The following is a 26,745-nucleotide window of genomic DNA, read 5'->3' as shown; positions in this document are numbered from 1 at the left end:
TTATTTTAATAATGTATCAATCTGGATTTTCTTCTTTTGTCGCAATACATTTACTTTCCAGTAGAGTCTTGTTTTCAGAATAGTAGAGTTTCCACAGGGAAAATAACAATGCATGGGGCAGATTAAAGGCAAATTATTGACTTAGTAAAAAAAGTGACTCTCTAATTTTTTTCCTAGCAATTCTTCCTTTGTTTAAATTTTTGTTTTGTTAGTCATGTAAAGAAACTTATGTACTTTATTGTATGCATCTTTTAAGTTTTCCTATGGTTTTACTGTTTATATAGCATAATAATTAAGGACAATGTGGAATCTAATCGAGACCCGGTTATGGCTGTTAGTGATTCCTGTCAGAGTGGATAGTTGTAATGTTCAGCACAACTCATCAGTCTTCTCAAACCTGGACAAATGCAGTCCGATTCATTCCACCCAGGTTAAGTATGAGGAAGATAATTTTATTGTTTCTGATGGAAACAAATGTATAAGAGATACAGAAATCATCTTCAATTTAGATTGGAGAAATTTTATTTACTACTTTTGGCTCCTGCTGTTTGTTCACAGTTTATTTTTGTTCTTTGTTCTTTGTCTGTAATCAAATAAGGTTTAGCTCTTTTGAAATAAAGGAGGAACATAACTACATTAACAAGAAAAGTTAATTTAGGGAAGATAACCAATTTTTTTTTTTAACGATAAAATACATTTCATGACTTGATTTCATGGTGGTCTGGTGGTTATTCTTATACTGTTACAGAAAGAAGTCCATAGTGGGAAAAGAATGATGCTTTTAAAAATCACCTTCCCTTTTATCATCTGTTACTGAAAATGTCTTAGTCCAGGCCTGTCTACCCACCACCTTTGTGGTGCACTATTGATTTCATTTTTCTTCCAATATTTACTTTTCGTTCTGGACAAATTACCTAGCGATGATGGAATTCTTCAGAAGTATCCTATATTTTGTGTCAAGTGAACTCAGTGATTGCTCTGTTTGGAGACATTCTTTCTGAACGTCCATTCTTGCCCCTAAAACGTCCACACATGGAAAGGGAAATGCATAGGTTTTCCATTTATTAACAACACTTATCCTTCCATATCTCTTTTCGATTTTTAAAAAACATGTTAATTGTGACATTGCGATTCATATTTTAAAAGTAATTTAAAAATGTTACTTCTAAATTTTCATGCTGTAAAAGTGGCTTTTTTCTTTTGGTAAGAAATTTTTTTTCAACTTAATACGTGTATAGTATGTGCAGCCATCACCACAGTCGGGATACCCTATCATCATCCCAAAAAACTCCCTCATGTTCTCCATGTATAGTTGCCCACCCCATCCCATAACCCCTGCAACCACTGGCCTTTTTCCATTCCTATAGTTTTGGCCTTTTGAGAATATAATGCAGATGGAATCATACAATATTAAGCTTTTGAGACTGGGCTCTTTTACTCTGTCTTTAAGATTCATCTAAGGTATTACATATATTGCAAATTTATTCTTTTTTTTATTGCTGAGTAGTTTTCCTTCATCACTCATTAAAGGACATTTGGATTGTTTCCAGTTTTTAGCAGTTATGAATAGAGCTTCTGTAAGCATCCGTGTACAGATTTTTGTGTGAACATACGTTTTCAGTTCTCCAGGGTAGCTGTCTGTGGGGAGAGGGGATTGCTGGGTCATATATTGAGTATATGTTTAGCTTTTTCTGGAGTGGCTATACCATGTTATATTCCCACTAGCAATGTATGAGAGTTCTGGTTATTCCATATCACTGATATTATCAATATTTGTAATGTAGCCATTCTAATATGTATGTTGTAGTGTCTGATCGTGGCTTTAATTTGCATTTCTCTGATGACTAAAGCCATTGAACATCTTTTCATGTGCTAATTTGCTATCATCATATCTTCTGTGGAGTGTGTGTGGAAATCTTTTATCCAGCTTTTAATTTTTTAAAAAAATTTGGTTATTTTCTTACTGAATTTGGGAGTTCTGTGTCCAGATACAAATCCTTTTTTAGATATGTGATTTGCAAATAATTTTCTCTTAGTCTTTGGCTTTCTCTTCCTTCCTTTAATGATGTCTTTCAGAGAGCAAAAATGTTTAATTTTGATTAGATCTAATTTATCATTTTTTTCCTTTTTTTGGATTGTACTAAGATGAATAGATTTAAAAACAAGTTTCTTTCCTGTAAAAGTAGTGAAAACTAACTTAGTGATAGGAATGTTCTCATAAAGTTGACTTTTGTGGAAGATGCAAATATTATCATTTTATGGAAAGGTGGTGGTAACTAAAATACTCCTTAGTCTTAGGGACACCTAGGACTTTTGCTTAACCAAAAGAGATGATTGGCTTAGATTTGGGAGGATTTTCCCACTTTAATGGTAATCTCTAGCATGGCTAACATACAGAAACTTTTATAATGTAGAACTGTAGGAAATCAGTCATTAAGACTGTTTTAGAGTTAAAATTCACATTTGATGCTTTTGGAAGTGCCTGGGTTTGAGTTCCTTCTTTTGGAACAGCATTGGAACCTCCATTGTGGATTCAGAGTCAGTGTCATGGCTAAAAGCATGAACTGGGTCATACTGTCTGGATTTGAATCCTGCCTCTGTTGTTTACAGTATAACTGTGGGTAAGTAACTTTTCTGTGCTTCAGTTTCCTTCTCTGTAAATGGGAATGGAAAAAATAATATCCACCTTATAAGGTCATTATGGGGATTAAATTAGATTACATAGAGTATTTTCAACAACATCCGGCACACAGTAAGCATTCAGTAAATGGTTCTTATTATTGCTGAAGTAGCTTTATGGTGAAGTCATTTAAACAAGTGTTTTAGAATTATATTTTCAACAGGCAGAATAACCAAATACTGCACTTTTTCCCCTCTTGATACTTATTGTTATTAGTGATCAATAACTGTGGTCAGTGTTATTAGCAATCGTGTGTAGATACTGTTTTATAAGGCAATCATCAGCTCCTTCGGTTTTTCACTTCTTCCGAGGTGCTAATTAGATATACATATATGTCAATTAGTTCCAGCTGCCTGAAACATCAACTTGAACTGTCTTAAACTAGAAAGAAATTTCTTGGCTCACCTAACTACAAAGTCCAGGCATAGCTAGCTGGAGTCAGGGCTCAAGTAGTGACATCAGGACTCAGTTTCTCCCCATGAATCAACTCTGCCTTTTGATGTATAGACTTCAGTTGTAGGCAGTGTATGTTAGAAAGATGGCCTCAGCACATTCAACCCTTGGAGCCTCTCAGATTTTAGATTTAGTAGGAAAGAATACCTGTCTCTTTCCCAGAAGCCTCAGCAAAAGTCTTATGTCTCATTGGTTCTTATCGGGTCACATGTCTCAACCTGAGCCAGTCTTTGTGTTCTGGGTTGTGAGGCTTGGATTGTTTGGTTGTGGTCACATGGCAGCCTTGGCTTCTCTGGTGCAGTCAGCTCTTCAGGAACCACATGGCCTGAGAGTAGGGGCAAGGTGAATTCTCAAAGGCAAAGTATGGGCTTTTATTTTTATTTATTTTTTTTTTTAAGATTTTATTTATTTATGTGACAGAGAGACAGCCAGCGAGAGAGGGAACACAAGCAGGGGGAGTGGAAGAGGAAGAAGCAGGCTCCCAGCAGAGGAGCCCGATGTGGGACTCGATCCCGGAACGCCGGGATCACGCCCTGAGCCGAAGGCAGACACTTAACGACTGAGCCACCCAGGCGCCCCAAAGTATGGGCTTTTATTACCAGGAAGAGGAATGGATACTGGGTGGCCAAACAACTAATGATATTAGTCTCTTTTATAGGTCAGCAGCAGATTGTAGGAGTTCATGGATTTGGATTGGAATCTTGGTTTCTGATTCCCGCTTTCTTGCCTGTGAAGTTACACACTCCCAAGCCCATGTTGCCCACAGGGGTCAGAGTTTGTAGAAAGTTACAGTGTTTTATATTCTTTTTATGCAAGTTGAATGTTTTTAACAGGAAGAGAAAAGAATCAAGGCTGATAGAGGGTAGATCTCACAATAGGCGGATATGGTGCTTCTTCCTTTTTTTTTTTTTTATGATTTTATTTATTTATTTGACAGAGAGAGAGGCAGAGAGAGAGGGAACACAAGCAGGGAGAGTGGGAGAGGGAGAAGCAGGCTTCCCGCTGAGCAGGGAGCCCGATGTGGGGCTCGATCCCAGAACACTGGGATCATGCCCTGAGCCAAAGGCAGAGGCTTAAGGACTGAGCCACCCAGGTGCCCCATGGTGCTTCTTCCTATACTGATGTGATTCATGTGACTCAGCTCCTTTCCCTGGACCTCCCTCTCCCCATGGATCAGGCTGTTCTGCCCAGGCATGGGGATTGTATGCTATTGATATAGCTGTATCTGTATCCTAGACAAGAGTGTCTGTCAGCCCCACAGTGAGGTGTATGTGGGTGGTGGCCTCTTCTAGGAGAAGTAGTTCTAGATCTCTTACTGCGTATGTTCTGTAGTCCATTTTATTTTATTTTATTTTATTTTATTTTATTTTATTTTTTTAAGTTTTTTTTTTTTTTTTTTTATTCGACAGAGACAGAGACAGCCAGCGAGAGAGGGAACACAAGCAGGGGGAGTGGGAGAGGAAGAAGCAGGCTCATAGCGGAGGAGCCTGACGTGGGGCTCGATCCCATAACACCGGGATCATGCCCTGAGCCGAAGGCAGACGCTTAACCGCTGTGCCACCCAGGCGCCCCGTGTAGTCCATTTTAGCATGGCCTGTGGCATTATCTCACTTTGGCAGTTTTTATTTTACGTTTGAGAAGGCACTTTAACCTCTTCAGGGGTATGTGTAGCAAGGTCATGATGTTTTCTGAAAAACCAGAGAAAACAGTTGAATAAGACCTGCTGTGTACTGAGATCCACACTACAGCAACGTACCCCTAGTGAGGTTCAGGTAGGACTTAGATAGAAACTAATTATCAGGACCTGATTAACGAAGGTAATTGTGGTAGAAGCTTTCACATCCTCTTCTGAGGTAGGCGCTTGAACCTAATGAATCAGATGTTAACTCTCTAAGTCATTTACCCACAAAGCTCCTGATGTTAATAGTTCTGCCTCTAATCTCTACTTATATGTTAATGTTATTGAGATTTCCCTGGAGAATGTGTTTGGTGGCTAATGTTGACAGGAGTGTTTGTGATTTCCCTTTGTAGCCACTTTTAGGGGTTATCTCGTCTAGATCAGTGACATACAAATGTACTTATTTCTCCAATGGCTGTTCTTCCATAATCATTATTATTATTATTGAGATGGATAAAATAGATGAAAATAATTCCTCTGTTAACTAAGTAAAGTAGTTATGTAGAGTGCTGTTTTGTTTTCTGTAAGTACAGTATTGTATGTTGAGATCAGTGCAGTGATTCTACTTTATATAAATTGAAAATTTGGAATTTTAGGGAAATAACAATAGCTAACACTCAACTGAGCACTTACTGTGTGCCAGGCATTCATATAAGTGTTCTCCACATACTGTTTTACCTTAATCCTGCATTAACCATAGGAGGTAGGCATTAGTTGTCTTGCCATTTTAGAGGTAAGTTGAGATACAGGAGGTTAAGTCACTTGCCCCAGGCCATGCAGCTGGCCAGTGTCTGAGTGACAGGGCTGATGGTGAGTGAAGGGGTTGGTGGTAGTGGGGGGGTGGGCTGGTGAGTTTTGAATGTAAGTCCTCTGTCTCTGAGCCTATGCTGTGGATCACTGTGCTGCATTCTGTCCCTAAGAAAGATTTTAGCTTGTGCGGTCTTAGTTTTTCTTTTCTTTTTACTTCTGTTTGTAATATTTTCTAGATGTGGGCTGAGAGTTTTATAGGAAAGATTTGCTCATTCTGGGGTGTTTGGTATCGGTGGATTTATCTATCTATTGTTGCTGTTATCTGGCAAGCAAACTCTGTAGGCTTGTTTGTATCAGTAGTTCTCAGTCAGGAATGATTTTACCCCCCAGGGTACATTTGCTCATGTCTGGAGACCCTTTTAGTTGTCACAGGTTGGGAGATACTACTGGTATCTGGTGGGTAGAGGCCAGAGATGCTGTTACACATCTTACAAAGCACAGGACAGCCTTCCAAAGCAAAGAACTATTGGGCCCATAATGTCCATAGCATCAGCTGAGGTCTGTATAATAAGTTAGTGATTATCTTGTAATGCCATTCTTATGTTTAAGGGGCAAAGTCACTGTAGTAATAGAGAAACCATTAGTTTTGATTTTTGTTTGGTAATTGATTTCATCCAAATTGATGCATGTTTGTATAAGGGACATGAATAGCAACCATACTTCACATATTTAAGCTCCCCTAAGTCAAACTGGGTCTTGTGGCCCATTGAGGGAGAGCTGAGGAAGTTGAAAGGGGGACCATGTAGAGACTGAGGACACTGTACTCCAAGTATTTGTTGGATTATTTATTTATTTAAAGATTTATTTATTTATTTTAGAGAGAGGGTGGGAGAGGGAGAGAGGGGATCCTCAAGCAGATTCCCTGCTGAGCATAGAGCCGGACATGGGGCTTGATCTCATGATGATAAGATTACAACCTGAGCTGAAATCAAGAGTCAGACACTCAATCCACCGAGCCACCCAGCTGCCCCTATTTTTTGGATTATCTTGTGAATAACACAGATTTCTTTTTGTTTTTGTGGTTCTTGTTAAAAGTTAATTTGCTAAATGTAAATATTTGAAATATCCTGTAATTTTAAAACCATGTTTTGGGGGTGCCTGGGTGGCTCGGTCATTAGGTGTCTGCCTTTGGCTCAGGTCATGATCCCAGAGTCCTGGGATTGGACCCCGTGTCGGGCTCCCTGCTCAGCGGGAAGCCTGCTTCTCCCTTCTTCCCCCCCTGCTTGTGTTCCCTCTCTCGCTGTCTCTGTCTGTTAAATAAATGAACAAAATCTTAAAAAAACACACAAAAATGTGTTTTGGTATTTTTTTAATTAAAAATTTCAAACTGAGAAAAGTAGAGAATATTGTATTCCATGTGCATACCAGCCATTTTAATAAATGCTAACAAAGGCTGAAGTCCTTTTTGAATCTTTCTTGGTCCATTCCTTAGAAATTTCTACATTTTTTGACGTACAAGTCTCTTGAAGTTGAAGGTTACCGGACCTCTGCTGATGTCTGTCGTGCCTCACTCACTGCCGCTGTGTTCTGGGTGCCCATCCACAGGTGTCTCCCCTCTGAAGAACATCTGGGAGAGCATGGGGCCAGGTTGTCATCAAAGCTGGAGAGGCCAGGTGGGAGTGTACATGTGTAAGGAGGGAGCAGGCAAGAAAAACAGTCTCCATGCTTGATGGAGCTGGAGACACAGGTCAGCAAGAGTGATCCTCTGAAGCAGTATTGTGATTGTAAGGTCAAAGGATTTTAGGTCTTCTGTGCCTAGGTTTTGTGCTCTTGCTATGTGAGTGATGCAGCTAGGGCGAGGTTGTGCTTGGATTCTCAGTATCTCTTCCTTGGACTATCGTAGTGGTCTCTTATTAATGGCAGGGCCTGCCTCTCACCAGTTCTCACAGGACTTCTATACCAGAGTAGTCCTTCCTTATTTAATTATTTTTATTTCCATTTTTAAAGATTTATTTATTGGGCAGAGAAAGAGGGAGAGAGAGTCTTAAGCAGTCTCTGCACTGAGCGTGGAGCCTGATTTGGGGCTTGATCTCAAGACCCTGAGATCACAACTTGAGTCGAAACCCAGAGTTGGACGCCTAACCCACTGTGCCACCCAGGTGCCCCAGATTCCTCCCTTATTTAAAATCTATCATGCCCCATCGCCTGTGGAATAAAGCTCTCACTTCTTGTGGCACGTGAGGTCATTGTCTTTCCTCCTGTTTCCCTGACACAGCTGGAGTTTAAGGCACATAGTTTCTCCTCTTGTCATTTCGCTTGAAATCTTCTCTCTGAAAAGCCCACATATGCTCTCCCTATCATTTCTGCGTGGTGAACTTCTGTTCACCTTTTGAAGCCAGCTCATGCCTTTCGGCAGATGGAATAAGTCTTTCTTATAATTGTTCATTTGTGCTTTGCTTCTTTTGCTAGAATCCGAGTTTCTTGAAAGCAGCAATGCCATGTTCCATCTTTGACTTCAGTGCTGCCAGCACAGGGCTTGGCCTCGGGAAATCTTTGTTGAATTGAATTAATAAGCAGTTCAGACTTGGATTTTAGCCACTTTTTTATGTTGGTGGGAAAAATCCTGCATGGTATAGATTCCGATTCTCTGCAATCACAGTCACAGAATTACAAGACTGAAATTGAATTTGAATCTTTCTTGGTCCATTGGAGGGGTTTGGATATGAAACATTTCTGTACCTTCTGGTTTAAAAAAAAAGAAGCCTTCATGGTTTGGTGTTCTCTGCAATATTCAAAGTCATGTCTCGTTTATACATTTGCCTCATTTATACATGCGATGTGTTGTTTGTATGATACTGACTTACGGTTGACATTTTGCTCGGATTTCAGTAAAGACTTCATAAAGTCTAAAAGAGAAGTATAGATTTTGTAGCATCAGTCGCCACCGCTCAGCTGCGGCTTGATCAGAAGGCTGCTTGAGAGCAGCTCATCAGATAGATAATTAAACCAGCTGAGGTAGGAAGGAGGCTACAATTTAGTAAGATTTTAAAACCACCTCTGACTTGTTCTTTCTTCCTGTCTCTAGGATTTTTGTCCCTGAGTCATGGAAGACAGAAGAGCTGAGAAGTCATGTGAACAAGCGTGTGAATCTCTTAAGAGGCAGGACTATGAAATGACCCTCAAGCACTGCACAGAGGCCCTCCTTTCCCTTGGCCAGTACTCGATGGCCGACTTCGCAGGGCCATGTCCACTGGAGATAGAAAGCATCAAAATTGAGAGTCTTCTTTACAGAATTGCCTCATTTTTGCAACTGGTGAGTAAACACGGTTGATAAGCCAGTGCCGAACCATGCAAAAGGGACTTTTTCATTGAGTGGGGACAGTTGTTGGTCTAATTCTGGGCTGAGGAGATGAGTGATTGCTGAATATGTTTAATTGCAGCAACAATTTTTAAGCCTTGAAAATCGTACTGACGTAGAACATTTTGGGTTATTCACTCCTTCAGCAAATACTTATTGAGTGTATGCTGTGTGCTGGCCACTTGTTTAGGTACTTGGTATGCATTGGTGAAAAAGAAAAGGATCGTCATGGTGTTTTTTCTATTAGGGGGACAGACAATAAGCAATAGATATTATACATAGGTAGACACTTTAGATTGTTAGAAGGTAAGCAGTCTGCATGAAAAAAAAAAGACAGACAGGGCAAGGGAGATTGGGGATACCAGGGTTAGGGATGCGGTTGCAGTTTTAAATTGAGTGGTCAAGGTCGGCTTCACTGATCAGGTGATAAGAAGGAGGTAAGGGAGTGAGCCATGTCAAAATCTGGAGGAAGAGCATTACAGGCAGAGGAAACAGTCAGTGCAAAGATCCTGAGGCAGAAGCTTGCCTGGTATGTTTGAGAAGTAGCTAGGAGGCCAGTGTGCTGGAGAAAGTATGTGACAGAGAGAGGTTAACAGAGCTAGATCCTGCGGGGTCCTCCAGGTCCCTATAAGGACCTGTTTTTCTTCTGCTTAAGGTGGGGGGAGCTCTTGTGGTTTTGTTTTGATTTGTTTGTAGATTTTATTTGTCGGGGAGAGAGGAATACAAGCAGGGAGAGTGGCAGGCAGAAGGAGAAGCAGGCTGCTCGCTGAGCAAGGAGCCTGATGCGGAACTCGATCCCAGGGCCCTGGGATCAGGACCTGAGTCGAAGGCAGATGCTTAACTGACTGAGCCACCCAGGCATCCGTCTTTTGGGGTTTTGAGCAGAGGAGTGGTATGATCTGATTTGGCAGGAATTCCTTGGCTTTTGTGTTGAGAATAGGCTATAGAGAGGTAAGTGTAGAGGCAGGCGAACTAGTTTGAAGGCTGTTGGAATAATCCAGGCCAGAGATGATAGTGGCTCAGACAAAATGGTGGCGGTGGGGAGAGTGAGAAGTGCTTTGGTTTTGGTTCTAAGTTGAAGATAGAACCAGTAAGATTTCTTAATACGTGAATGCAGGGAGTGAGAGAGAGGGGGCAGTCACAGATTCCTTACTTCAGTGTTGTTTTGTCTGAGCAATTGGAAAGTGGAGTTTCTTTCAGCTGAGATGACAAGGCTGTCGACAGGGAGCAAGTTTTGTGGGGGAAGATGGGAGGAGTTCAGTTTTGGACATACCGAGTCTGAGACGTCGTTTAGAGACCCAGCTGGAGATGGTGAGTAAGCAGTCAGATATGCAGGTGTGGAGTTTGGGAGAGAGGTCTAGGTCAAAGATGCTGACTCAAGAGTTGGTGGCCTGTAGGTGAAATATATGTAAAGCCTTGAGCCTGCGTCAGATCACCAAGGGAATGAGTGTACATAGAGAAGAGGAGAGGACCGAGGACTTAGTTTATGGCACTACCGTGTTAGGAGACTGGGAGAAGAGGAGGGAGCAGCAGGGCAGCCTGAAGAGTAACCCTTGATGGAACGGAAAGCTAAGGGAGGGTGGTGTACAGTAGCCAGGTGAGGAAGGTGGATCCAAGTGAGGGAGTGTCGAGCAGTGTCAGTTGCCGTGGACCGAGTAGCGAGAGTAGAGAGTCGACCGGGATGTGTCAGTGTGTCTGACTGGGAACATGGAATGTAGTGTGTGTCTAACTGGATACAGGACAGCTCACCGGAGACCTCCGTGAGAGCAGCTTCCATGGAGTGATGGGTGGACATCTGACTAAAGAGAGTTTAAGACAGAGTCGGGGAAGGAATTGAAATACGTGAATAAGACAGTTCTTGAGTTTTGTCCCAAAGAAGCACAAAAAAGTGGGAGTGGTAGCTGATGGCAGAAGTGAAGTCAAGAGAATGATTTTTTTAAAAGATGGGTTGAAGTAGCAGCGTGTTTGTTTATAGGACTGAACCAATAGAAAACAAAAAAGTCAGTGATACAGGAGAAATAGAGGCAGCTTGCTAGAGTGATGTTCTTGAGTCGGCCATAGAGCAGGACTGCGCAAGTGGGATGATAGGCTTTAGAAGAGGGACCTGGATGGCTCGTCTGGTGACAGGTGGAAGGCAGAAAGTGTGCTGGGAAGCAGGTAGACTTGGTGTGACAGTCCACAGAAATTCTCTTCTCATGGTTTTGGTTTTCTCAGTGAAGTCATTAACTGAGGGTAATCAAGAAGGAGAAGGTTCTGGTAATTTGGAGCTAGAGAAAGTGAGAAGTCGGAGTGAGTAAATGGACAGGGAAGTACATTATAATGTTTATTTGTAGAGTACTGTGTCATCCTCAGAGAGCACATAAGTTGGTTTTGTTCTGTGACTATTACATTTGAAACATTAATAATTAAACTTTGAAACAAAGCTGAGCTTTTTTTGGATAAACTCTGTGTTAAGCAGCCCTTGAACTACTTAATTTTATCTTGTATCTTTTATTTTACAGAAAAACTATGGGCAAGCTGATGAAGATTGTAGGCATGGTATGTTTAAAAATGGGACTGTTTTCTGCTTTGAAAATGTTGAGTTATTTAAATTGAGTAGTGTTTAAGATTTGATTTTTTTTGTACGCTAATTTCAAGAGAGATTATAATATTTTAAACACTCCACCTTCCTGTGGTGACCAGTAACTGTTGTGGATGACAATTTTGCCGTGCCCTGATGGGGGTACACTCACTGTTCAGTCGCAAGTGGGAACACTGGTAGTGTCCTTTTCAAGTGTGTGTATTTTCAGTCAGTCAGAGCCAAATTTTAAGAACTGTAACACACATTGACTGAATGTTAAGCTTGGATAAATTGAAATGCTTGCCTGTCCCTCCTAAAATGTTTTTTTTCCCCCTTCAGTAGAAGATTACCCTTAGCAGAGGCTGACTAGGGTGCTTCTTGGTGCTTTTTCCTGTTTTCTTTGGGCAAGAAATTAATTAAAAAGATTCTTGCTCTTTGGTACTCACAGAATAGGAATCCTTTTCTTCGTCACGGGAATGAATTGAGGAGTGAATGGGAGAAGGGGTTCAGTGTGCATTCTCACACACCCTTCGTGGGAGTTTTTGCACAGCTCAGTGGTTTGAGTAATGTAATGTTTCATTTATTCGGAATTTGGGGGAGGGGTGCTGAGGTGTTAAACAGAAGTTAAGCTTTTTATTGCGTTTTTGTATCAGAACTGTATCAGAACTTTTTTTTGCAAGATTTTATTTATTTATTTGAGAGAGAGCGAGAGCGCACGTGCATGTGCCTGCGCACGAGCAGGGAGAGGGGCAGGGGGAAAAGCAGACTTCCCCCTGAGCAGGGAGCCCGACTCAGAGCTCCATCCCAGGACCTTGGGATCATGACCTGAGCCGAAGGCAGATGCTTGACTGACTGAGCCACCCAGGTGCCCCAGAACTTTTAATAAGTATTAACTGTTTTTGTTGTAAATCTTATAAAACTATCTTACTCCTGTGGCATATTGGACATAATTTAACCATTCATTGAAGAATGTGAACGTCCTTTAATAAAATCTTTACTCCCTGTGGGCATTTAAAGTTACGACCAAGCCAAATAAGAAGTCAAATGATATAGAGGAATATGAAGAAGGGAATCATTGCCCCTTTTTACCCCATCTGAAGAAATCATTGTTACTAGTTTGCTGTATCTTTAGTACCTTTCTCCGTAGCGACAAACAAATGTTTATAATAATGTAGGTAGAGGTTTTCCTTTAAAAATTAAAAAGGATTTCTGTGATCAATACAAAGCATATTTCTTACATACCAACAGATCATGGGTATCTTTCTAAGTTCCACCTGTTCCAATTACTGCTTAATATTCCAGGCTATAAATATTTCATATTTACTCAAAAATTCTCCCATTGGTGGGCATTCAGGTGGTTCTAGTTTTCTAGTTTGTTCATTATAATCCATTCTGTAATAAAAATATATTCTTTCTTACTGTTGTTTGTTTTTGTAGGATAGTCTTAAAAGTTGGATGAATGGGTGGAGGAGTTTTGTTTTGTTTTTTTTTTTTTTTTTAAAGACGTATTTAGGGGTGCTCAGGTGGCTTAGTTAAGTGTCTGCCTTTGGCTCAGGTCATGATCCCAGGGTCCTGGGATTGAGCCCCGCATTGGGCTCTCTGTTCAGTGGGGAGCCTGCTTCTCCCTCTTCCTCTGCCTGCTGCTCCCCCTGCTTATGCTCTCTTTCTCTCTGTCAAGTAGATAAATCAAAAACCTTTGGGAAAAAAAGACATTTGTTTTTAGAGAGAGGGAGAGAGGGAGAGCAGGGTGGGTAGGGGCTGGGGCAGAGGAAGACGGAGAGAGAGAGGGAATCTCAAGTAGACTCCCTCTTGAGCACGGAGCTGTTCCTGAGGTCATGACCTGAGCCGAAATCAAGAGCCGGACACTTAACCGAATTTGCCACCCAGGTGCTCCTGGGTGAAGGAGTTTTAAAAGTTGGATATCTGGGTTAAAATGTTGTTTATAGTCTTTTTTTTTTTTTCCAAAGATTTTATTTACTTATTTGACAGAGCGTGTGTGCACAAGGAGGGGGAGAGGCAGGCAGAGGGAGAGGGAGAATCAGGCTCCCTGTGGAGCAGGGAGCACAGTGCGGGGCTTGATCTCAGGACCCTGGGATCATGACCTGAGCCCAAGGCAGACACTTAACCGACTGAGCCGCCCAGGCATCCCTATACACTTACAGCTTTTTTTTTTTAAGGTTTTATTTATTTATGTGACAGCAAGAGAGAGAAAACGTGCGTGTACGCACAAGCAGAGGGAGCAACAGAGGGAGAGGGAGAAGCAGGCTCCCTACTGAGCAAGGAGCCCAACGTGGGGCTCGATCCCAAGACCCTGGGATCATGACCTGAGCCAAAGGCAGATGCTTAACTGACTGAGCCACCCAGACGCCCCAATACATGCTTGTAGTTTTAACAGACATTGTTAGGTTTGTTTCTGATGCAGATACCCAGCAGCAATACATGAGATGCCTGTGCCCCATAATCTCAGTAACACTGGAACCTGTCATTCTTGACATTTTGCCAATCTCATGTGTGAGAAACGGACCCTCTTTCTTTAATTTTCACTCCCTCGAGTAGTAGTGAGGTTGGTACAGTTTTCTCATTTTGGAAACATACAACGTCCCAGAAGGTTAAATGACTTATGAAAAATCACAGAAGAGTAAATGCTGTTAGCGAAGGAGCATATGGAAAATGCTGCATTTTTCTGTTGTTTTACTTAGCATTTTAAAGTTAGATTCTATTTTACAACTACTGAATTTCTAAAATAAATGTTTAACCAGGAAGCTTTTGGGGGTGGCGGATATGTTTATTACCTGTATCATGATGATAGTAACATGGTTGTATACATATGTGCAAACTTACCAAATTTATACACTAATTATATGTAGTGTTTTGTATACCAATTATACCTCTGTAATGTTGGGGGGGAAAAGTTTAACCAACGTCTAGGATAACGTTGTAATGAAATAAGCATACTCTTGTGTTGGTGGAGTGTGAAGGAGAATGCAGCTTGGTAATATGTTTATACCCTTTGACCTACTAATCTCATTTCTGGGATGCTGTCCCAAGTAAATAATCCAGAAGAAGGAAGAAATTGTATGTGGAATGGTGTTCATTGCAGTGCTGTGTGTAAAAGTGAAAAATCGGTTAGTTTCCAGTAAGGGAGGACTTCTTTAAATTCTGTGCATTCCTTGTTACCATTTATGTGATATAGAAGAACATGGAAAATGCTTACTTAACTGCAAAAGCAGTGTGTATGGTTGTTTATTTGAAATAGATATTTGGGGATATTGGCCAAGTTTATATGTATGTATTGCTAGTTGTAGAGTTCTGCTATTAGGTGAATTTTTTTTTTCTTTTCAACTTTTGGTAATCTCATTTAAGAGAAAATACCATGGTTAGGCAGTGAGTTAGTAATAAAAAGCAAGTCAAGAATCTCAGTCTGTTAAATATTATACTGCTTTGTAATGCTGGAGAGCTGTGGAATAGCTCCTGTCCTACTGGCCCCAACCTTATGTTTGCCTTTTCTATACCGTATTGTTTTGACGTCTGTTCCCTTGCTGTCAGGCTGTCAGTTTGCATTCCTTGCAACTCTCAACATGCCTCATTGTAACTACCTTTTCCCATTTTCTATTTGCTGCTTCTGACTTTCTGATCTCACTTTCTCAGGCAGGGTTGGGAAATCAGGCAAACTTTGTTACAGAATTAGGAACATTAAAAGTTGTTTTTTATTATGAAGAAGTTAAAATATTTTCCTGTAGGAAAATAGATGTTTTAATAAACATTCATATTCTCAAAACTTAGATTGTAAGATTTTACCGTATTCATTTTTTTCTGATATATTTGAAAATAAGGATAGACATCATGGTATTTACCCCTTGATACGTTAGTACGCATCTCCAAAAATAAGGCCATAATTGCTTGATCACAATTTTATTATTAACCAAAATAATTTTTTTTTTAAAGATTTTATTTATTTATTTGACAGAGATAGAGACAGCCAGCGAGAGAGGGAACACAAGCAGGGGGAATGGGAGAGGAAGAAGCAGGCTCATAGCGGAGGAGCCTGTTGTGGGGCTCGATCCCATAACGCTGGGATCACGCCCTGAGCCGAAGGCAGACGCTTAACCGCTGTGCCACCCAGGCGCCCCATTAACCAAAATAATTGACAGTGATTCCCTAATGTTACCTAAAACCCAGACTGTAATCAGATTTACTTGGTTGTCCCCAAAATGTTTTTTATGGCTGATTTTTTTCAAGCTAGGAACTAATTAGAAAAAACTTAAAGTCAGAATTTTACTTCAAAAAGAGTAAGTAGACTCTGAGTAAGGACTTGAGGGCATCTTAAAAATTAACCACATAAGCTTTAAGTTCATGGACCTTCGTTCTGAGTTTGGTGTTGTGCTGTGGATAGTGAGAGTGGCCGCACTCCTGAGCACTGGATAAATGAGGTGGGCAAGTCTGTTTTCATTGTCTGAACATAAGTTGTATTTGGCATAGCAGGAAAATGTTCATGAAATAATTATTTTTTTTCTGCCTTTGAAATATTGATTATACAGGAAACTTACAGTTTTTATATCAACAAAATAGAATAACACTGTATTTTAATGAACTGGAATTAAAATTAAGACTTAAACAAAATAGAATGAGATAAATGGCAAGAGTGAAATCAAAAGAAAATATTATCAACTAAAGGAGTATTGTGCTACATGTAATATGTACATCAAACTCAGTCATCATAAACATCAGTGAATATTTTTCATAAGGCTGCCAGATTTTTAGACCCTATCTGAGAATGTCATTATTATTATTATTATTTTTAAGTACTCTCTATACCCAATGTGAGGCTTAAACTGACAACCCTGAGATCAAGATTTGCATGCAGTACCGACTGAGCTAGCCAGGTGCCAGGTCATTAATTTTTTTTTAATTGATGTATAGTTGACACACAGTGTTACGTTAGTTTCAGGTATATATAGCATAGTGATTCAACAAGTCTGTACCTTATGCTCTGCTCACCACAAGTGTAGCCACCATCTGTCACCATACAACGCTATTATAGTTCCATTGACTGTATTCCCTATACTGTACCTTTCATCCCTGTGACTTATTCATTCCATAACTAGAAAGCTGTAGTGTAGCTCCTATAACCCTTCACCTGTTTTGGCCGACCCCCTCCTCCTCCTCCCCTCGACCTTCTGGCTACCATCAGTTTGTGCTCTGTATTTATGGGTCTGTTTCTGCTTTTGTTCGTTTTGTTTTGTTTTGTTTTTTTAGATTCCACATACAAGTGAAATCATATGGTATTTGTCTTTCTCTGATTTATTTCACTTAGCATAATATCGTCTAGGTCCATCCATGTTGTCGCAAATGGCAAGATCTCATTCTTTTTCATGGCTGAGTAATATTCCAGAGGGTGTGCATGTGTGCGCACGTGTGTGTGCGCGCTGCATCTTTTTTTTTGGGGGGGGGCAAAGATTTTATTTATTTATTTTAGAGTGAGAGAGTGCATGTGAGCGAGAGGGGGGCCGAGGCGGAGAAAGAGGGAAAGAATCCCAATGTGGGGCTTGATCTCACGACCCTGAAATCAGGACCTGAGCTGAAATCAAGAGTCAGACACTTAACTGACTGAGCCATCTCGGAGCCCTTGTACTGCATCGTTGTCATCCTCGTCTTCTTTTTTTTTTTTTTTTTTTAAAGATTTCATTTATATATTTGAGAGAGAGAGCAAGTGAAGGGGAGAGAGGCAGAGGGAAAGAGAGAGAAGCAGGCCCCCCACTGAGCAGGGAGTCCAACATGGGGCTCAATCCCAGGACCCTGAGATCATGACCCGAGCCAAAGCCAGACGCCCAACCAGCTGAGCACCCAGGCGCCCTGTACTGCATCTTCTTAATCTTTTTTTTTTTTTTTAAGATTTTATTTATTTGATAGAAGGAGCACAAGCAGGGGGAATGGCAGGCGGAGGGAGAGGGAGAAGCAGACTCCTCACTGCCCAGGGAGCCCGATGCAGGGCTCATTCTTAGGACCCTGAGATCATGACCTGAGCTGAGGGCAGATTCTTAACCCACTGAGCCACCCAGCCACCCCTACATCTACTTAATCTATTCATCCATCAGTGGACATGCTTAGGTTGCTTGCATATCTTGGCTATTGTACATAATGCTGCAGTAAACACAGGAGTGCATATATTTTCTCAAATTAGTGTTTTCGTTTTCTTTGGGTAAATAGCCAGTAAGTGGAATTACTGGATTGTATGGTATTTCTTAGTTTTTCGAGTAACCTCCGCACTGGTTCTCACAGTGGCTGCACTAATTTGCATTTCTACCAACAGTGCACAAGGGTTCCTTTTTCTCCACATCCTCACCAACACTTACTGTTTTTTGTCTTTTTGATTGCAGCCATTCTGACAGGTATGAGGTGATATTTCACAGCAGTTTTGATTTGCATTTCCCTGATGATTAGTGATGTTGAACTTCTTTTCTTGTGTCCGCTCCCCATCTTTATGTCTTCTTTGGAAAAATGTCTGTTCAGGTCCTCTGCCCATTTTTTAATCAGATTGTTTATTTTTTTGGTGTTGAGTTGTGTAAGTTCTTTTTATATTTTGGCTATCAATCCCTGTTTGGATGTATTATTTGCAAATATCTTCTCCCATTGTAGTTTGCCTTTTTGTTTTGTTGATGGTTTCCCTTACTGTGCAAAAGGTTTTTGTTTTGGTGTTGTCCTAGTTTATTTTTGCTTTTGTTTCTCTTGCTTGAGGAGACATGTCTAGAAAAATGTTGCTAAGACCGATGTCAAAGAGATTACTGCCTGTGTTTTCTTCCAAGAGTTTTATGGTTTCAGTTCTTATATTTAGATATTTATTCTGTTTTGAGTTTATTTTTGTTCATGGTGTAAGAAGTGGTCCAGTTCCATTCTTTCACATGTAGCTGTCTAGTTTTCCCAACACCATTTATTGAAGAGACTGTGTTTTCCCCCATTGTATATTCTTTTTTTTTTTTTAAGATTTTATTTATTTATTTGACAGAGAGACAGCGAGAGAGGGAACACAAGCAGGGGGAGTGGGAGATGGAGAAGCAGGCTTCCTGCTGAGCAGGGAGCCCGATGCAGGGCTCCATCCCAGGACCCTGGGATCATGACCTGAGCTGAAGGCAGACGCTTAACGACTGAGCCACCTAGGCGCCTCCCCACCCCCATTGTATATTCTTGCATCTTTTGTTGTAGATTGAAAATTTTGGAAAAGTATCTTGATTAGGCTTAGCTTTTCTTTCTTTCCTTTTTTTTTTTTTTTTTTTTTTAAGATTTTTAAGTTTAGAGAGAGGTAGAAAGTGGGGGGGGGTAGGGGCAGGGGGAGAGAATCCGCAAGTAGACTCCTTGCTGAGCACAGAGCCTGATTCAGGGTTCGATCTCAGGACCCTGAGATCATGATCTGAGCCAAAACCAAGAGTTATATACCCAACCGACCGAGCCACTCAGTCCGTTCCAGCTTAGCTTTTCAATGAAAGATTTTAGAGATACCTAAGGAGTTGATGAAAGAAATAACCTAATATAGTGATACGATGGAAAAAATAGTTATACTCAACATTTACTGTATTTAAGGCTTATTTTAAACCACCTTTCTCCTTTCCATTTTAATTGTTGATTATCTCCTTTTGATAACCAGAGGCTATCATCCCCTAAGAGAGGCTATTTTGTTGAAATAGTTGAATGAATATGCCTTTATTATTAGTTTCTAGTCTAAAACATTTCAAGTAAGACATACTACAAAAACTGAAGAATGAGAGGGGACAGAGACCTGAATATAGCAACAGAGGTAAGGGGTTAGGTCTCCTCCTTAATAACTCCCAGTAGACGGGAAGGAGAAGTTCAGTTTGGGAATAGTTGTGTGCTCACAGTAAAATCTCACAGATAGTTGGTGGGAAGAGAATTTTTCTGCAAGGCGTTGTAACATTTTTACAATGCTCAAGATTAGATTATATTTTTAATGTCCTCTCTTTTGGCAAGTTCATTATTATAGCTAAGGCAAGTTTAATAATGCATAAGGCAGTACTTTATTTTCTTTCAAGCTTTTTCAAGGTATTATAGATAATAAGGGACCAGGTTGGCAATGTCGCAGTTTAATTTTGTTATAGGATGCAATAGCAGGAGAGCTTTTTATCTATAATTGTTGACGATTTTTTTGCGATAGTTCTTCACATGGGATCCTGTAAGACAAACTGAATTGCATTTTGGGGCAACAGTTGGCAAAAAGTACATCAGTACTGATTCTTGCCTAAAGGGAGAGAGAGAGAAAAAGTACGCATCACCTTGACAAATATTGAGGCCTTCAAACATCAATGTAATGCAAGAACTTTTGAAAATAAAATTTGGCAGATACCTTGTACAAAACCAAAGATCTGTGAAAGGTGTTTGTAAACTATCATGTGATTTAATACTCTTTAAACACGACATCATGACCTGAGGTTGAAATATTCTTAGATTTTTTTTGTTTCCCTGAAATATTCTTTAATGCTCAACAACTAGTTTCTTAATATTCCAATTACTGCAGAGGAATTAGGATATTTCCTTAGCAGTTCTCAGTACTGCTGTATAATTTTTAGAAGAGGAAGGTAACATCTAGGGAACTCTTATGAGGAGACTGTGCTAGATATTTTACATAATTAACACAATTAATCTCTACCACAACCTTATTAGGTAGCTTCCGTCACCTCCATTTTACAGGGGAGCAAGCAGGCTTAGTGAATGTACGTAGTCCAGCCCTTAGTAGGACCATCATTTCTTCTTCAAAGCATTTTATTATTCGATCCTTACAACAAATTTATATATATTTCTATTTTACAGATGACCACACTGAGGGCCAGAGAGATAAAGTGATTTGCCAAAGGTCATATTTGAATAGTTTTAGGAATAGTAAGAGCTGAGGGAGAGGTGGGCTTACTGGGGAATTTTATAAGATGTTCAAGACATTCCTAATGATACTCTATTGGAGTTAGTCACTTACTGGAATTATCTGGGGACAGTTGAGTAGCTCTGTAATGTGGATGGAGTGAGACAACAGGTTGGCACAAACGAAAAGTAATTGAATAAAACCTTAAATACAGAGAGACTATAACTTTCAATTTAGTAATCTGCTTCAATAAAAGATATATACATAAAGATATTTATTGCATTGTTAGTTTCAATAGTTAAAAATTGGGATTGTTCTGGAGCCAGAGAGTAAATAAATTGATGGGACACCATGTGGGCAATAATATGATAAACATAAACATTCTGAGAACCATGGAAGATCCTGAATGTGCCGAGGGAAAATAAAGCAGAATACAAACTATTATATTTATATCAGTTACAATCATGTAAAAATTATGTAAATATTGATAAAAATTGGAAGATAACATGAATAAGTGAAGACAGTCTGTTTAGTTGAGTGCTGAACTTATGGGGAATTTTTATGTAGAATTTTATTAGTGTTCTTGTAATGTTATTTGTGTAATGGAAAAATTGAACAACATAGTGAAAGGATATGTGCCGTACAACCAAAATAAATACATTATGAACAGACCCAGTAGACTTCAAATGTGTAGTATATTATACTGATACTTAAACATTTCCTTGGAAATAATTAGAAAAAAAAATGCAATTTCCAAAATATTTTCTTTCAGCAAATTATTTTCTTGCAAAGGAAGCTAAAGTGCTTACAAACTAAAAATAGAATCTTGGACTTAGCAGTGAAGAGAAAGATACAGATTGTTTTACTAGTTGAGCCATTAGCAATTGCTGTGAGAAATCATCTCGGATGACATGGCATAAAAATGAGTATATTCTGTATTAGAAATATGTGCTCCTGTGATTGTATTAAATCTGTAAACACTTGCGAACAATTAGGTTAGCCTTTTCTTTGGCCATGTGACAATTAGGTTCTTAGTTAATCTTGCTGGTTTTGATAAAAGCTAATTCTTAGCTGCTTGGGAATACCACATGTTGAGATTTGCAGTTTCTATTCTTTCTTACGCATTTTAATGGCACTGAGTCTCTTGTGTCACTGTTAGAAATGTGGAAACTTTATTCAGAGACTATCTTTGCGGTTTAATAGCCCTCATTTACCCAGGAATCAGGCTGAATGGTATTTTTCACTGGAGAGAGAGCTTTAAGGTGAACTCTTCTTCCTGTGACTTTGGTGTGATCCTTCCTGGTTTTAGGCTGTAGTGGGTTAGATACATGGATTGCCCCATGTTTTTTCTTGTCTTCATGCATCTCTTCGACAGGACTGAAATATCACTGCTTTCACTAGTACTTGAAGTTAATTCTTTTGGCGTATAAGAATTCATCTTTGGGAGTGTGTGCTAATGCTATAATCAAGAAAAAATGTGCATTGAATGTTACATGGTTAATGCTGGCTCTTCTTTCCGGACAGTGCTGGGAGAGGGCCTGGCCAAGGGAGATGGTGCCTTTCAGGCAGTGCTTTGCTGCATGCAACTGAAAGGAAAGCTTCAACTGGTATCCAACATTCTTGCCAAGTCGCTGACGGGAGAGTCTCTGGTACGTTGATGAGCTCTGATTCTGAATGTGTGAAAATGGATTTATTCATTTGACTCCTTAAGCATATTGTGGGGGGGGGAGTAATTAAGTTTGCATTTTTCCTCTTATTTCCTTCTGTTAGAAATCAAAGTTCATGAGTATCTTTAGATACACATTTCTCTTCAACAAACTGATGTTTAATCACTGGGTTCTTATGGTTTGTGAAAGTATATATGAGTAGCAGGTCCTTTTTAAAACTTTAAGAGTTTAGGATAACTAAATGATTAATTTCTTTAAAGATGTCATTTAATAGAACCTGGGAATATTTTTGGGTTTTAATTAATCAGTTAATTTTTTTTGTGAGTAAAGCGGTAGAAGTTTGTTAAGTGAAGATACAGAAAAAGCTTTCAAGAGTGAGAGAGGTCCCGACATGGTTGCCCTATTTAATTAATTTTTTTAAGCAAGCTCTAGGCCCGGTGTGGGGCTTGAACTCACAACCCTGAAGTCAAGAGTTGTGTGCTCTACCAACTGAGCCAGCCAGGTGCCAGCCAGGTGCATTCCTTTTTGGGGGGGTTTGTTTGTTTGTTTATTTATTTATTTATTATTTATCAATCATTTATTTATTTATTTATTAGAGAGAGCAAGCGAGTGCGAGAGAGAGCAAATGGGTGCAAGAGAGCAGGAGTGGGGGTGGGGGGGGGGATGGCGGCGGAGGGCCGGGGAGTAGGGAGGAGCAGAGGGAGAAGCAGTGTGTGGGGGGGCTCGATCCCAGGACCCTGGGATCATGACCTGAGCCGAAGGCAGATACTTAACTGACTGAGCCACCCAGGCGTTTGGGTTTTAAAATGCTCCTGTGGACGTACGATTGTATATAGGGTTTTTAAGTCCTGTCATTTATTTTATAAAATGTTTAAAGTTATCTAAACTAAGTAATAATTACTTCTGTTTCTGAAGATGTTATGTGTGTGAATTAATATTCCACTCTGACCACTCTGATGGAATGACCTAATTCTATTCAGACTTTGGGATAATTTTGTATGTAGCATTTAATTTGCTAGAGGGTTTTTTTTGTTTTTGTTTTTGTTTGTTTTCTTTTTGGTTGAGATAATTGAGGGACTACATTTTGGAACTTTAGAGTTGGCAGTCTATAGAAATGGGAAGAAAAAGATGTTAAAACTTTTTTTTCACCAGTTGGTTACTGTTAAATTTGTGGATATTTGTGAGGAATCAGTGGAAAACAGGAAAAGCCAGAAAGTATTTGTATACTTTGCTCTACAGCTTGAATTCCCTGCACCTCACTTAGTCTTCTGAATCGATGTAAACTGTGAAAATCTGGAACAAAGTTGTGTTTTCACTGCAAATAATATATTTGGTTAGGAGAAAAAAAGAAATTAGGAAAGTACTTGGTATACTGCTAAGTAGAATGTAATGACCCACCTTAGAGAGTAATTTAGTTATTTTCTGAGGGATTACTATACAGGGAATTATTTAATTGGTTTAACATTGTGTCTTTTTTTAAGATTTATTTATTTTAGAGAGAGTGAGAGAAAGCAGGGGGAGGGGCAGAGGGAGAGGAAAGAGAGATTCTCAAGCAGACTCCCCACTGAGTGCAGAGGTGCTTCCTGTAGGGCTCCGTCTCCCAACCCTGAGATCGTGACCCAGCCGAAACCAAGAGTCAGATGCTTACCTGACTGTGCCACCCAGATGCCCTGGTTTAATGTTGGTTTTTGATTTCACCAAATTTACAAGTGAATATAAAGCTAAACTGTGTTACTAATATAGCAAAATTGGATATCTAATATTTAGTTCTAAATAGATGATAAAGAATCTGTCTCGTCTTTATTATAAAGATAATTCTATCCTTAAGGAAGTTTTCAGTATAAGTTAAGCATATGACACAGTTTTACCTGTTGGGTTTTGAATTTAAAACTAGGAGGAAGCATTTGCTTTTAAATCTCAAGTGAAATTTGAATTTCAGAAGAGCGAATGAATATTTTTCCTCTTTTCCTTCAACTGCCTTATTACCGAGCTACTTTACAGTGCAGTGATCATTTTATGTGAATCTGAATCATGGGTAACTGATTGAGTTCACCGTTTTGTAAATATAAGCCCATTTGTTTTGGGGGGGGAAGCTCAAAAAAAGTGTAGGTTTATTTTTCTCCTTGCATATCCTGTCTTGCTTTTCAGTGACACCCGTTATGAATATTTTATTGAATTGATTTTAAACTCTTATAACAAGGTGAATAAAGCGTTTTAGGCCACACTGTATATTTTGTCCTGTTAACTTTTTTAGCTTTTCTTACAGATGGGCAGCTTTATTATCACCATTAATAGTAGTGGGATGGAAGATGAAGGTAGCATTGTCTTTTTACAGATAAGCCTTAGAAACAGTGGAGGAATTGAGTTATGTCCTCCTGGCAAAGAACTAATATACTAACTGCTTTTTGCCTTTTTCATCCACCCTTTTCAGAATGGGATGGTAACAAAAGATTTGACAAGACTAAAAACACTTCTCACAGAAACAGAGGTAAGACTATTTCAGTGGATCTCTTTGGAAAGAGTTTAACTCAATCTGGCTATAGTAAGTGTTCTGTATTAAAGTTGGAAAATCTTCGGGCATCAGCCAAGAAAGCAAGGCTGTTCAGGTGGGGTAGTGGAGCTTCCTGGCCTTCTTTTCTAACCCATCTTGGTTCCATTCCAGGAATCTTGCTTCTTCTCACGTCTCCCCTGCACCCCAGGTCTTCTGTTCTGTTCCTGATTCTTATTAGCAGTCTCTGGCCAACAGGTGGAAAGATGATTGGGAGATTTTAGTGTTTAACTACATCTGGCTGTTAGAAAATACTGTCATTTGGGGCGCCTGGGTGGCGCAGTCGTTAAGCGTCTGCCTTCGGCTCAGGGCGTGATCCCAGAGTTCTGGGATCAAGCCCCACATCAGGCTCCTCCGCTATGAGCCTGCTTCTTCCTTTCCCACTCCCCCTGCTTGTGTTCCCTCTCTCCCTGGCTGTCTCTCTCTGTCAAATAAATAAATAAATAAAATCTTTAAAAAAAAAAGAAAAAAGAAAATACTGTCATTAAAAATGAGATACCCCTCAAGCCTTCTTTTTAAAGCAACTGAAAGAGGTCTGTGATTCAAGTACTGTTTTTAAGGAATGGAGTTTAGGAGATGGAAATAATGTGTATCAGGGTAACTGGTTACCAGAAACACGCTCTGGCGCAGCACTTGAAGGGCACATGGAAGGCCAGGGGACAGCAGTGGCATGGAACAGGCCCGTAGCTTTGTAAGTTTCAAATTTCTGTTCCTCATACAGGCATATAAATGTATTTTTATTTAGATGTCTCATTTTAAAAACAGCCATTTTTGTCAGCTTTTACAAACGGAAGCCATGTAAAGTGATTGTTGTGTTTATTTCTTTTCTTTTTTCTTTTTTTTTTTTTTGAGAGAGAGTGCAATGGCGGTCGGATGAGGGGCAGAGAGGGAGAGAGAGAGAATCTTTTTTTTTTTTTTAAGATTTATTTATTTATTTGAGGGGGCTGGTACATGGATGTGTATGAGGGAGGGGAAGGGCAGAGGGAGAGAATCTTCAAGTAGCCTTCCCTCTGAGTGCAGAGCTCGACACGGGGCTTGATCTCACAACTCTGAGATCATGACCTGAGCCAAAACCAAGAGTCGGATGCTTAACCCGCTGAGCCACCCAGGCGCCTCTGATTAGCTTATTTATTAAGAAAATTGGCACCTACTATGTGCTACTATGGCACCTACAAGATACCCACAGTCTGGGAGGTTAAAGTCTTGGGGAAGAGGCAGACAGCAAACAAACAAATTAGTTAGACAACTATAGGTATAATTCACATTGAGGAAAGTGGTATGAGGGGAAAAGGTAAGCTTTCTGTGATGGAAGAAATAACTGGATTGGGTGGTCAAAGGCTGAGATAGCTAAGCAGAGAGCTAGGGTTAAGAAGGTGCCAGTTCCCAGGTGAGTGAGATGGAGGGTGCTCCACATGGGTGGAGAGAAAGAGCAGAGGCCCAGGCGTAAACTGTGACCTCCCGTGGATTACTTTCCCGTTCTAAATCTAGTAACATGTCACACATACTGGCAAACATGAAGCAAAGAGGATAGTCATTGTGAATTGCGTGAGCTGGATAAAGATACTATTTGTTTTGCTGCAATTATATAGGCTTTACAAAAAATGTTTTCTTTGTCTTACTGTGAATTAACCGAATATCAGTAAGTTCTAGTTAACTTCAGAGCCATTTCCTTTCTTGTATATATGTAGTCTTTTTAATTTCTAAGGATTAAAGGAAGACAATTATAAATGTTTTAGACTTTTAATATGGAATGTAAAATAAGATGACCTTTCATTTTATTAAAATTTTTGGCTTGCTTCTTTTTTATTGCCTTAATTTAATTATCAGCTTTACATCTGATAATCACACACAGATATATATATTATGTATTTATATATACGAATTTTTTTTTTTTAAAGATTTTATTCATTTATTTGACAGAGATAGAGACAGCCAGCGAGAGAGGGAACACAAGCAGGGGGAGTGGGAGAGGAAGAAGCAGGCTCATAGCGGAGGAGCCTGATGTGGGGCTTGATCCCATAACGCTGGGATCACGCCCTGAGCCGAAGGCAGACGCTTAACCGCTGTGCCACCCAGGCACCCCACGAATTTTTATTTTTAATATTTATAATGCTGTCACACGTAAGGCTACAAGTATCACTTGACTCCTATCTTGTGACTGTACTTTTAGGAGAAGTGACTTAAGTTT

General features: G+C 39.8%; 1 protein-coding gene across 6 annotated transcripts in view; it reads left to right on the top strand.

The window, feature by feature from the left end:
- The window catches only part of HELZ (helicase with zinc finger), a 155,689-nt gene that overhangs the window by 17,982 nt on the left and 110,962 nt on the right, over positions 1-26,745 (top strand). For all 6 annotated transcript variants that reach the window (XM_045814239.2, XM_045814235.2, XM_045814236.2 and 3 more), the window contains 4 exons: positions 8,647-8,874; positions 11,421-11,457; positions 21,867-21,991; positions 24,441-24,497. In XM_045814239.2, the coding sequence (XP_045670195.1) occupies positions 8,665-8,874; positions 11,421-11,457; positions 21,867-21,991; positions 24,441-24,497 (429 nt within the window). In that variant the 5' untranslated portion in view covers positions 8,647-8,664. The remainder of the gene's footprint in view (positions 1-8,646; positions 8,875-11,420; positions 11,458-21,866; positions 21,992-24,440; positions 24,498-26,745) is intronic.

This window comes from Ursus americanus, chromosome 23, assembly GCF_024610735.1.
Source record: "Ursus americanus isolate L20-20 chromosome 23, mUrsAme1.1.p, whole genome shotgun sequence".
Taxonomy (NCBI): Eukaryota; Metazoa; Chordata; class Mammalia; order Carnivora; family Ursidae; genus Ursus; species Ursus americanus.
This window is presented reverse-complemented; position numbering and strand designations above follow the sequence as displayed.